This window comes from Hyla sarda, chromosome 3, assembly GCF_029499605.1.
Source record: "Hyla sarda isolate aHylSar1 chromosome 3, aHylSar1.hap1, whole genome shotgun sequence".
In the NCBI taxonomy this organism is placed as follows: Eukaryota; Metazoa; Chordata; class Amphibia; order Anura; family Hylidae; genus Hyla; species Hyla sarda.
The window spans coordinates 438,524,713-438,539,270 of NC_079191.1; the positions used below are offsets into that span (position 1 = coordinate 438,524,713).

At 42.5% G+C, this 14,558-nt stretch overlaps 1 protein-coding gene across 1 annotated transcript in view; it reads right to left on the reverse strand.

Annotated features, from left to right (window-relative positions):
- LOC130363182 (zinc finger protein 260-like) overlaps positions 1 to 14,558 on the reverse strand; it is a 36,549-nt gene that overhangs the window by 18,692 nt on the left and 3,299 nt on the right. Inside the window, exon 8 of the mRNA XM_056568623.1 lies at positions 11,440 to 12,424. Within this exon, the coding sequence (XP_056424598.1) occupies positions 11,440 to 12,424 (985 nt within the window). The remainder of the gene's footprint in view (positions 1 to 11,439; positions 12,425 to 14,558) is intronic.

Here is a 14,558-nt window from a genome sequence, read left to right on the forward strand (position 1 = left end):
TGCAGAGCCGTGTGTATACAGTATATAGTGCAGAGCCGTGTGTATACAGTATATAGTGCAGAGCTGTGTGTATACAGTATATAGTGCAGAGCTGTGTGTATACAGTATATAGTACAGAGCTGTGTGTATACAGTATATAGTGCAGAGCTGTGTGTATACAGTATATAGTGCAGAGCTGTGTGTATACAGTATATAGTGCAGAGCTGTGTGTATACAGTATATAGTACAGAGCTGTGTGTATACAGTATATAGTACAGAGCTGTGTGTATACAGTATATAGTACAGAGCTGTGTGTATACAGTATATAGTACAGAGCTGTGTGTATACAGTATATAGTGCAGAGCTGTGTGTATACAGTATATAGTGCAGAGCTGTGTGTATACAGTATATAGTGCAGAGCTGTGTGTATACAGTATATAGTGCAGAGCTGTGTGTATACTGTATATAGTACAGAGCTGTGTGTATACTGTATATAGTACAGAGCTGTGTGTATACTGTATATAGTACAGAGCTGTGTGTATACAGTATATAGTGCAGAGCTGTGTGTATACAGTATATAGTGCAGAGCTGTGTGTATACAGTATATAGTACAGAGCTGTGTGTATATACAGAATATAGTGCAGAGCTGAGTGTATACAGTATATAGTACAGAGCTGTGTGTATACAGTATATAGTGCAGAGCTGAGTGTATACAGTATATAGTGCAGAGCTGAGTGTATACAGTATATAGTACAGAGCTGTGTGTATACAGTATATAGTACAGAGCTGTGTGTATACAGTATATAGTGCAGAGCTGTGTGTATACAGTATATAGTGCAGAGCTGTGTGTATACAGTATATAGTACAGAGCTGTGTATATACAGTATATAGTACAGAGCTGTGTGTATACAGTATATAGTGCAGAGCTGTGTGTATACAATATATAGTACAGAGCTGTGTGTATACAGTATATAGTACAGAGCTGTGTGTATACAGTATATAGTGCAGAGCTGTGTGTATACAGTATATAGTGCAGAGCTGTGTGTATACTGTATATAGTGCAGAGCTGTATGTATACAGTACAGAGCCGTGTGTATACAGTATATAGTGCAGAGCTGTGTGTATACAGTATATAGTACAGAGCTGTGTGTATACAGTATATAGTGCAGAGCTGTGTGTATACAGTATATAGTACAGAGCTGTGTATATACAGTATATAGTACAGAGCTGTGTGTATACAGTATATAGTACAGAGCTGTGTGTATACAGTATATAGTACAGAGCTGTGTGTGTACAGTATATAGTGCAGAGCTGTGTGTATACAGTATATAGTACAGAGATGTGTGTATACAGTATATACTGCAGAGCTGTGTGTATACAGTATATAGTACAGAGCTGTGTGTATACAGTATATAGTACAGAGTTGTGTGTATACAGTATATAGTACAGAGCTGTGTATATACAGTATATAGTACAGAGCTGTGTGTATACAGTATATAGTACAGAGCTGTGTGTATACAGTATATAGTACAGAGCTGTGTGTGTATACAGTATATACTGCAGAGCTGTGTGTATACAGTATATAGTGCAGAGCTGTGTATACAGTATATAGTACAGAGCTGTGTGTATACAGTATATAGTACAGAGCTGTGTGTATACAGTATATAGTACAGAGCTGTGTGTATACAGTATATAGTGCAGAGCTGTGTGTATACAGTATATAGTGCAGAGCTGTGTGTATACAGTATATAGTGCAGAGCTGTGTGTATACAGTATATAGTGCAGAGCTGTGTGTATACAGTATATAGTGCAGAGCTGTGTGTATACAGTATATAGTGCAGAGCTGTGTGTATACAGTATATAGTGCAGAGCTGTGTATACAGTATATAGTGCAGAGCTGTGTGCATACAGTATATAGTGCAGAGCTGTGTGTATACAGTATATAGTACAGAGCTGTGTGTATACAGTATATAGTGCAGAGCTGTGTGTATACAGTATATAGTACAGAGCTGTGTGTGTATACAGTATATAGTACAGAGCTGTGTGTATACAGTATATAGTGCAGAGCTGTGTGTATACAGTATATAGTACAGAGCTGTGTGTGTATACAGTATATACTGCAGAGCTGTGTGTATACAGTATATAGTACTTGCATTGTAGATGTTCATCTAATCATCCAGCGTAAATTCTGACTCCTCCCACACACGTGACTGATCACATGGTCATGACATCATCAAAGGTCCTATAGCCCTCTATGACATACAATGAACTGTGGTATAATCCTGCGAGGCCCCGCCCTTCCAGTGACATCATCCCCATGAGGCGTGGCTCCTCCTCTTATTTTAACCCTTTGAGGGTTATATTTCGGGGATTTTCTGTATAATAGGGTGCAGGGGATCTTGTGTCTCCTCTGGTTCTGGACTGTAATAAATCTGATATATAATCTGCAGATGATTCGTCCTTTGTCTGCGGGACATCTCATTGTAATGGGGTCTGATGGTTCCTGTTCACGCCAGCCTTTTGATGTGCTTAAATATATTAAAAATAATTATTATTTATTGTTATTTGCTTTTGTTCGGAGATCCTGACAGGCGGTGAAATGGTTAACCCCCATATACCCTACATAGAGCTGCATGTGATGGGCAACTCCGCCATCTAGTGATGCTTTTGTGGTACTAAATATCAGTAAATAATGAGTAGGCTGATGCCCAAGGTCTAGATCAGTGGTCTTCAACCTGCGGACCTCCAGATGTTGCAAAACTACAACTCCCAGCATGCCCGGACAGCCAACGGCGAACGTGCTCCGGGGACTGATTCTAACGGGGTGCTGCCTGCAAGATCACGGGGGTCCCCAGCAGCGGGACCCCCGCGATCAGTGGCGTATCCAGGGGGGGGGCAACGGGGCAATGCCCCAACCCCCCCCCCCCCCGAGATTGCCGCACGCAGAACCCGCCCCACCACCTTGCATGGTGGAGCCGAAGCTCCAGCTCCACCATTCACTGAACTTTCACACGCTGTGATTACAGTGTGTGAGCTGCGGGGACGCGATCCACTAGAGGCCGGCGCGATGACGTCACATCATCGCGCCGGCGCCCGGAGATCCTGTCCCCGCAGCCCGCATACTGTAAGTAGTGAATAGTATGCTCAGGGCCCAGGGGATTTGGGGAAACTATATAGAGGAGGGGGAGGGGGATTTAAAAACTTGGAAAAAGGGAATATTTAATGTGAGGGGCTACAGGGCAAAGCACAGGGGGCATTATATGGGAAGAGCACATGGCAGGGGGCCCCCCTGTGCTGTGCCCCTCACATATAATGCCCCCTGTGCTGTGTCCCACACATATAATGCCCCCTGTGCTGTGTCCCACACATATAAATTATGTGTGTGGGGCACAGCACAGGGGGCATTATATGAAATAATGCCTCCTGTGCTGTGCCCCTCACATATAATGCCCCCTGTGCCCCACACATATAATTTATATGTGTGGGGCACAGCACAGGGGGCATTATATGTGTGGGACACAGCACAGGGGGCATTATATGTGAGGGGCACAGCACAGGAGGCATTATTTCATATAATGCCCCCTGTGCTGTGCTCCACACATATAATGCCCCCTGTGCTGTGCCCCACACATATAATGCCCCGTGCTTTGCCCCACACATATAATGCCCCCTGTGCTGTGCCCATCACATATAATGCCCCATAATGCACCCCTCACATATAATGCCCCCATCACGCACCCCTCACATATAATGCCTCCATCATGCACCCCTCATATATAATGCCCCCATCATGCGCCCTTCACATATAATGCCCCCGTCATGCGCCCCTCACATAAAATAATGTGACTACAGGTGACATCTTCTCTATACACTGATATCATTGTGTATTCTCCTCACTATAGAGAAGACGTCACCTGTAGTCACTGATATCATTGTGTATTCTCCTCACTATAGAGAAGACGTCACCTATAATCACTGATATCATTGTACATTCTCCTCACTATAGAGAAGATGTCACCTGTAGTCACTGATATCACTGTGTATTCTCCTCACTATAGAGAAGACGTCACCTGTAGTCACTGATATCATTGTGTATTCTCCTCACTATAGAGAAGACGTCACCTGTAGTCACTGATATCATTGTGTATTCTCCTCACTATAGAGATGATGTCACCTGTAGTCACTGATATCATTGTGTATTCTCCTCACTATAGAGAAGACGTCACCTGTAGTCACTGATATCATTGTGTATTCTCCTCACTACAGAGAAGATGTCACCTGTTATCACTGATATCATTGTACATTCTCCTCACTATAGAGAAGATGTCACCTGTAGTCACTGATATCATTGTACATTCTCCTCACTATAGAGAAGATGTCACCTGTAGTCACTGATATCATTGTGTATTCTCCTCACTATAGAGAAGACGTCACCTGTAATCACTGATATCATTGTGTATTCTCCTCACTATAGAGAAGACGTCACCTGTAGTCACTGATATCATTGTGTATTCTCCTCACTATAGAGATGATGTCACCTGTAGTCACTGATATCATTGTGTATTCTCCTCACTATAGAGAAGACGTCACCTGTAGTCACTGATATCATTGTGTATTCTCCTCACTATAGAGAAGATGTCACCTGTTATCACTGATATCATTGTACATTCTCCTCACTATAGAGAAGATGTCACCTGTAGTCACTGATATCATTGTACATTCTCCTCACTATAGAGAAGATGTCACCTGTAGTCACTGATATCATTGTGTATTCTCCTCACTATAGAGAAGACGTCACCTGTAATCACTGATATCATTGTGTATTCTCCTCACTATAGAGAAGACGTCACCTGTAGTCACTGATATCATTGTGTATTCTCCTCACTATAGAGAAGACGTCACCTGTAGTCACTGATATCATTGTGTATTCTCCTCACAATAGAGAAGACGTCACCTGTAGTCACTGATATCATTGTGTATTCTCCTCACTATAGAGATGTCACCTGTAGTCACTGATATCATTGTGTATTCTCCTCACTATAGAGACGTCACCTGTAGTCACTGATATCATTGTGTATTCTCCTCACTATAGAGAAGACGTCACCTGTAGTCACTGATATCATTCTGTATCCTCCTGTGTGTGTCCCATCAGAGCTGGAGTCACTTGTAAGTTCTGCAGTAATGATGGGTGAAACAACAACTCGCAGCATCCCCTTACCACTACTTAGGTCATACTGGAAGCTGTAGTTTTAAATGGTAAAAACCTCTTTAGCACTTTCCCATTCTGCGGCAGTTGGTATATTTGATAATTATTCTGACATGTGAACATGGCCTAAGAGTCTTAAACAAGGTTAGGACTGTATGATACATTTAATAATATTGTAAGTTCCGTAAGCAACATCTTGTTTTCTGTCCGCCAACACAAAATACTCTAATAGTGCCCCTCCCGAGACTCCACTCTGGATCCGCCCCTGCCCGCGATCAGGCATCTTATCCCCTATCCTTTGGATAGGGCATAAGATTTCTTAGTGCCGGAGTACCCCTTTTAAGAACCAAGCATTTTTCTGTTTTTGCATTCTCATTTTTTCCTCCTCACGTTTTAAAGATTACCTCTCATCAAAAAATGTTTTTCATATTTTATAGTTTATAATATATTGAACACTTTTCTAATAGGGTTCTATAAAAAAAAAATATATTCTTCTATGTGTTTTTGGTGTTTAAACTTTTAACCACTAAGGGTCTCCCTAGGAGTCCCTTTTTTGGTGATTTCGGACTCACGCCGGCCTGGCGGCTGAGTCCGAAATCTGATACTCAGCGCAGCTCCCGCCTGTCAATCAGACAGGCGGGAGTGAGCGATGTGCGCGCATCCCTGCCAGGCGCGCTCCTGACTCTGCCGGCCAGCGTCGTCGTCAGGCTACCCCCACTGACAAGGAGAGCCGGTGTGAGGTGGAATTTTGCGACCCATGCAAACGTGCAAAATTCCACCTCACACAGTCTCTGCCCTGCACTCCGCCTGCATACAGGAAGAAGGGCGGAAGCGGCCCGGCAAGGCTTCAGATGACGTCGCGCCTGCCGGGCCCCGCCCACTTCCTCCCTTCTCAGGCGCTCCTATCTGAGCTACCGAAGATGAACATAAAAAGGTATTTTTATGGGGTTTAGAATTAAAATGAACGCTAGGATAGATAGATTTAGAGACAGGGACAGATGGGGAGGGGATTAGGGAAAGTTTAGTTGATAATAGGTGCTCTTTAAAAATCATAACCCTTTCAATTTTGCACCTAAAAATCCCTATCATTGCTTATTTTTTGCGCCACCAATTCTACTTTGCACTGACATTAGTAATTTTACCCCAAAATCTACGGCAAAATGGGGAAAAAAATCATTGTGCGACAAAATTGAAGAAAAAACACCATTTTGTAACTTTTGGGGCTTCCGTTTCTTTGTAGTAAATTTTTCGGTAAAAATTACACCTTATCATTATTCTGTAGGTCCAAACGATTAAAATGATCCCCTACTTATATAGGTTTGATTTTGTCGGACTTTTGGAAAAAATCATAACTACATGCAGGAAGATTAATACATTTAAAATTGTCATCTTCTGAACCTTATAACTTTTTTATTTTTATTCGTACAGGGCGGTATGAGGGCTCATTTTTTGCGCCGTGATCTGAAGTTTTAATCGGTACCATTTTTTGTTTTGATCGGACTTTTTGATCACTTTTTGATCCTTTTTTTTTATGGTATAAAAAGTGACCAAAAATACGCTATTTCAGACTTTGGAATTTTTTTGCGTGTACGCCATTGACCGTGCAGTTTAATTAATTAGATATTTTTATAGTTCGGACATGTACACACGCGGCGATACCACATATGTTTATTTTTATTATATTTTTTTTATATGGAATTTGGGAAAAGGTGGGTGATTTAAACTTTTAATAAGGAAGGGGTTAATGTGTGTGTTTTTAAACTTTTTTTTTTTTTCTTTAACTTTTAGTCCCCTTAGGGGACTTTTATGAGGAATCATTTGATTCCTCATACAGATCAATGTGGTTGTATAAAACCACATTGATCTGTGTGCTCTGCGCTCGATTGATAAAGCCTGGTCCTGCCAGGCTTTATCATTTTGAGCGCCGAAGCACAGGACATAAGGTAAGCCCTCAGGCTACCTCAGCAGTGGATCGCACCACCGCGATTGCGCTGCTTTGGGAATTGGGGGGCGATCCACACCACTGGAGGTCTCAAGCCTAAATTACAGCCACAAGTCAGTAAGTCATCTATGTCTGCTGTCACTACCTACAGTCAAGTCAAGTCTATTATAGTCAGCGTGGCTGTCCTAAAGTCTGTCAAAGTCACTTCAAGTCCCAGCAAGCTGTGAGGTCCTTCTGTGTTACACCTGCCCCTGGGCTACAACATCTGCCCCATACACCTCCCCTTCACACCCTGTGGCTCACCACACAGGCATTTAGGAAGAGAATTATGAAAACATTATAAAAGGTTTATCTATACAACTACTTCTGTCAGCTATTGAAAAAGGGAACGTGGTTCCCCAAAACGCGTCTAGCCAGAATTTATACGCATCTATACCTCAATCTTGGCATAACTGGAGGACCCACACTACTGTAATCATGACCGCAAGTTTTGGAAGCAGAGCACGCGCTCAGTGAACTTTATTCACTCCGCTGGATGCGATGTCTGAAGAAAGCGTGACCTGAAGCGACTACCTTTTCATCTGATATTGGTATTGCCGGTAAGAGGCACTTGGTGCCTACCCCACTTCGGACTTCTCCTTAGTTATCCCTGTGCTGTCAGGGTAAAGAGGGACAAAAATGGAGGGATTCCAGCGCTGCAAAGCGCACCTGCTTGGCCCCCATCCCACTCAAGAACATTTTCACATTAGCCCAGTGCTATCAGGGTAGGGTGGGCAACAAATAGGGGTATCACAGCACTGCAGAGCGTTCTTACCGAGTACGCACCAGATTCACCTATGGTTCATATTATGGAACGGCGCTGTCCGAGCCATTACCATAAGGGTCACTATCACATTTTGAAAAACCTGATATTCCACCTACAGTCAAGGCCGTAAATGTTGACACCTCTGAAATTTTTCTAGGAAATGAAGTATTTCTCACAGGAAAGGATTGCAGTAACACATGTTTTGCTATACACACATTTATTCCCTTTGTGTGTATTGGAACTAAACCAAAAAAGAGACAAAAAAAAAGCAATTTGGACATAATGTCACCAAACTCCAAAAATGGTCTGGACAAAATTATTGGCACCCTTAATGTAATATTTGGTTGCACACCCTTTAGAAAAAATAACTGAAATCAGTGTCTTCCTATAACCATCAATAAGCTTCTTACACCTCTCAGCCGGAATGTTGGACTCTTCCTTTACAAACTGCTCCCGGTCTCTCTTATTGGAAGGCGCCTTTTCCCAACAGTAATTATAAGATCTCTCCACAGGTGATCAATGGGATTTAGATCTGGACTCATTGCTGACACTTCAGAACTCTCCAGCGCTTTGTTGTCATCCATTTCTGGTGCTTTTTGACGTATGTTTGGGGTCATTGTCCTGCTGGAAGACCCAAGATCTTGGACACAAACCCAGCTTTCTGACACTGGGCTGTACAGTGCGACCCAAAATCCATTGGTAATCCTCAGATTTCATGATGTCTTGTACACATTCAAGGCCCCCAGTGCCAGAGGCAGCAACACAACCCAAAACATCACTGACCTCCACCATATGTCACTGTAGGTTCTGTGTTCTTTTCCTTGTAGGCCTCATTCCGTTTTCGGTAAACAGTAGAATGATTTGCTTTACCAAAAAGCTCTATATTGGCCTCATCTGTCCACAAGACGTTTTCCCAGAAGGATTTTGGTTACTCAGGTTCATTTTGGTAAAATGTAGTCTTGCTTTTTTATGTCTCTGTGTTAGCAGTGGGGTCCTCCTGGGTCTCCTCCATAGTGGGGTCCTCCTGGGTCTCCTCCATAGTGGGGTCCTCCTGGGTCTCCTCCATAGTGGGGTCCTCCTGGGTCTCCTCCATAGTGGGTCCTCCTGGGTCTCCTCCATATGGGGTCCTCCTGGGTCTCCTCCATAGTGGGGTCCTCCTGGGTCTCCTCCATAGTGGGGTCCTCCTGGGTCTCCTCCATAGTGGGGTCCTCCTGGGTCTCCTCCATAGCGTTTCATTTCATTTAAATGTTGACGGATAGTTCACGCTGACACTGATGCTCCCTGAGCCTGCAGGACAGCTTGAATATCTTTGGAACTTGTTTGGAGCTGCTTATCCACCATCCGGACTATCCTGCGTTGACACCTTTCATCAAGTTTTCTCTTCCGTCCACGCCCAGGGAGATTATCTACAGTGCCATGGGTTGCAAACTTCTGGATAATGTTGCGCACTGTGGACAAAGGCAAATCACACCGCCATGGTCTGTATGCACGCTCACCACACAACGCCATGGCCTGTATGCACGCCCACCACACACCGCCATGGCCTGTATGCACGCTCACCACACACCGCCATGGCCTGTATGCACGCTCACCACACACCGCCATGGCCTGTATGCACGCTCACCAGACACCGCCATGGCCTGTATGCACGCTCACCAGACACCGCCATGGCCTGTATGCACGCTCACCATGGCCTGTATGCACGCTCATCACACACCGCCATGGCCTGCATGTATGCTCAGCAAACACCGCCATGGCCTGTATGCACACTCACCACACTCCACTACGGCCTGTATGCACGCTCACCACACAAGACTCCATTTTGAATATAAATAATGGTAAAGCTTGTGTAAAGTTTGCTGCACCACATTTGGAAAAGCCGGTGAAATCCTGGAATATTGTGCAGTCAGAGAACTGTTAGGTGCCATAAAACAAACCTTGTATGGGGGAGAAATGGCCGCACATCACCCTAAAAACACCAACAGTGCAGGTTGGAGATGGAAACATCATGGTGGGGGCAGCTTATCAGCAAATGGTTCTGGCCAACTTCACATAAACTGAAGGAAGGATGAATGTGCAAATTTACCGAGACATTGTAACAAAAATCTGCTGCCATCTACCAGGATGATGAAGATGAAACAAGACAATGATCCCAAACACACAGGAAAAAACATTATCAAATGGTTTCATAGAAAGAAATCAGAGCTACTACAATGGCCGATCACATGACTTGTATACCATTAAAAAAATCTATGGAAATAACTAAAGATCACGATTCATAGAAGAGGCCCGCGGAACCTTCAGGATTTGTAGACTGTGTGAAAGAATGGGCCAAAATACCTTCAGAACAATGCAGGGCACTAGTGTCTCCATACAAGAGGCGTATTGAAGCAGTCAATACTAACAAATGGATTATTAGGGTGGTTACCAGAATTTTATGTCAATAGCACCGGAAACTATATTTAGTGAGAAAAATGGTGATGTGAATAAGACGTATTTCACCCGCTGCAGCTATATTCTTACTGGTACCCTACATACCCACACACAGCTCTGCTACACCTGCCTACATACACATGTATACATACATATTGGGGAAGACTTTCATTTATGCCGATTTAGTTTTTTATTTTTTGGATTTTTTGGGGTATATACTGCCCTCGCCAACTCAGCTGGTGGGGCCTAATGAGTAGGGGAATGGGCCTTGCACACCCACCATATTTACTAAAACTTACATCTGCACACAGGTATAGGTCTTAGCTTATAGAGTCTATACCAGCTCTGGTATGTTTTCTTTACTAGAAAAACAGAAATGTGCCCAAAAATATTTATAAAAATAATCACATTTTAAATCGCTGTTTTATTGAAACAATAATAATACATTTTGCTTTGTGGGCGGGGCCATCATCTGGAGACATCAAAGGTATTAAAATATTTAGATCCTTATTGCACTTTTGTTAAAGGGGTACTCTGGTGCTCCGGGCCACACCCCTAGTGAAGTCACACCCCGCCCCCCCCTCCATTCATGTCTATGGGAGGGGGCGTGTCGGCTGACACGCCCTCTCCCATAGACATGAATGGAGGGGCGGGGCTGGACGTCACGACCATTGCCGCAAGAACCCGGGACCCCCACGATCAGACATGTTATCCCCTATCCTTTGGATAGGGGAAAAGACGTCTAGCAGTGGAGTAACCCTTTAACCGCTTGCCACAGTTGAGACTTGACCACTGCTCGGTTATTTTGCATTTTATGTTTATTTGCAGAATAAGGTGATAATTACGACTTTAACCCTATATTATACAACAGAAGAAACGTATGAACAGTTTTTAAACAAATCTTCTCTTTTACCTTTATGTTTCCACCGCCCATTTATTTCTGTTAAAAAAAAAAAACATTTGGATCTGAGGCTACTACTGCCCCTGGATCATTCCGGCACTCCTCAGTATCGCCCCCTTTAGCATTCACTGCCTTTGAATATACACAGAGTAGAACATGAAAATGGCTTCTACCCTAAGTGAACTCTTCGATGGGTAATAAGACTGGGTTTATTACTAAAACATTTACCACATTCAGGACATGAAAATGGCTTCTCCCCTGTGTGAGTTCTCTGGTGTTCAACAAGACGTGATTTAGTATTAAACCGTTTTTCACATTCTGAACATGAAAATGGCTTCTCCCCTACGTGTATCCTTATATGTGTTGTAAGATTTGATTTCTGACTAAAACATTTCCCACATTCAGGACATGAAAATGACTTCTCTCCAGTGTGAATTTTCTGATGCTGAATGAGACTTGTTTTCCAGGTAAAACATTTCCCACATTCGGAACATGAAAATGGCCTCTCCCCTGTGTGACATCTTTGATGTGCCAGAAGATCAGATTTCTTAACAAAACACTTTCCACAATTAGGACATGGAAACGGCTTCTCCCCTGTGTGAGTTCTTTGATGTAACCTAAGATGTGCTTTTTGACTGAAAGATTTTCCACATTCGGTACAAGTAAACGGCTTTTCACCTGTGTGAATTTTTAGATGGTCAACAAGAACTGATTTATAGTTAAAACATTTCCCACATATTGTACATAAATACGGCCTCTTCCTTGAGTGAGATCTCCGGTGTTTAAGAATGCTTGATCTTTGGGTAAAACATTTCCCACATTCTGAACATGTATATGGTATTTCTTCTGCGTGAATTTTCTGATGTGAAACAAGATTACATTTCATGGGAAAAGATTTCCCACATTCTGAACAGACAAATGGACTTTTATCTCTATTAACTCCTTCATCCATCAAAGGCCTCTTTTTAGTTCTTTCTTTGCTGATCGGAGATCGATGAGAAGACGGTTCGCGTTGACCGGCGGTATCGGTGGATAGATCACTGCTGTCTAAAGGGACGTCAGAACTTATTACCTTAGCTTGTGTGGTATTGTTATCTTCTCCTTCATAATAGGGAGATAAATGGGGACGTCCATGGAAACCGCTCATACAGGTGTCGCCTGGGAAAAGAAAAATTTTTTTTAATTTCCCTCCCACAATCAGACATATAGAGAAAAGGCAAAATAACAACATATCTGAGCAAAGAATCAATGTATCACTCAAAGTAACAAAAGGATGGCAGAGCTGGAGCAGCAGAGGACTTAGGGCCCATACACACTAGGAAATCCTGCTTTGAATTATTCCGTGCAGAATTTACTTGCAGCAGCCTATGTTGGTTGTAGAATACTTTATCTTTGGGTAAAACATTTCCCACATTCTGAACACGTATATGGTATTTCTTCTGTGTGAATTTTCTGATGTGAAACCAGATCACATTTCATGGGAAAAGATTTACCACATTCTGAACAGACAAATGAACAGACATTTATCTCTATTAACTCTTCCATCCATCAAAGGCCTCTTTTCAGTCCTTTCTTTGCTGATCGGTGATCAATGAGAGGAAGGTTCCTGGTGACCGGCGGTATCGGTGGAAGAGTCTAAGATTCCTCCTGCCCGATGCTTGTCCACTATAGGAAATGTTTTGGGGGGTATTTTGGTTTTTCTATAGAGTTATTGGAATTTAGAAGGAAAGGAGACATCGAGCCTGGATACAAGATGAGATACGGTTGGGATACATGGAGGCTCTAGTGCCCTGTTGGGTGCCTCTAGACCAGCGTTTCCCAACCAGGTTGCCTCCTGCTGTTGCAAGCTACAACTCCCAGCATGCCCGGACAGCCAAAGGCTGTCCGGGCATGCTGAAAGTTGTAGTTTTGCAACAGCTGGAGGCACCTTGCTTGGGAAACACTGGTCTGGACTGTATACAAGATGAGATACGGCTGGGATACATGGAGGCTCTAGTACCTTGTTGGGCCCCTGTGGCCTAGATACAATAAGAGATACGTTTGGGATACATAGAAACATAGAATGTGTCGGCAGATAAGAACCATTTGGCCCATCTAGTCTGCCCAATAATCTGAATCCCATCAATAGTCCCTGGCCCTATCTTATATGAAGGATAGCCTTATACCTATCCCTATCTTATATGAAGGATAGCCTTATACCTATCTCTATCTTATATGAAGGATAGCCTTATACCTATCCCTATCTTATATGAAGGATAGCCTTATACCTATCCCTATCTTATATGAAGAATAGACTTATGCTTATCCCTCTCTTATATGAAGGATAGCCTTATACCTATCCCTATCTTATATGAAGGATAGCCTTATACCTATCTCTATCTTATATGAAGGATAGCCTTATACCTATCCCTATCTTATATGAAGGATAGCCTTATACCTATCCCTATCTTATATGAAGGATAGCCTTATACCTATCTCTATCTTATATGAAGGATAGCCTTATACCTATCTCTATCTTATATGAAGAATAGCCTTATACCTATCCCTATCTTATATGAAGGATAGTGTTATACCTATCCCTATCTTATATGAAGGATAACCTTATACCTATCTCTATCTTATATGAAGTATAGCCTTATGCTTATCCCTATCTTATATGAAGGATAGCCTTATACCTATCTCTATCTTATATGAAGGATAGCCTTATACCTATCTCTATCTTATATGAAGGATAGCCTTATGCCTATCCCTATCTTATATGAAGGATAACCTTATACCTATCTCTATCTTATATGAAGTATAGCCTTATGCTTATCCCTATCTTATATGAAGGATAGCCTTATACCTATCCCTATCTTATATGAAGGATAGCCTTATGCCTATCCCTATCTTATATGAAGGATAGCCTTATACCTATCTCTATCTTATATGAAGAATAGCCTTATACCTATCCCTATCTTATATGAAGGATAGCCTTATACCTATCTCTATCTTATATGAAGGATAGCCTTATACCTATCTCTATCTTGTATGAAGGATAGCCTTATACCTATCCCTATCTTATATGAAGGATAGCCTTATACCTATCCCTATCTTATATGAAGGATAGCCTTATACCTATCCCTATCTTATATGAAGGATAGCCTTATACCTATCTCTATCTTATATGAAGGATAGCCTTATACCTATCTCTATCTTATATGAAGGATAGCCTTATACCTATCCCTATCTTATATGAAGGATAGCCTTATGCTTATCCCATGCATGTTTAAACTCCTTCACTGTATTTGCA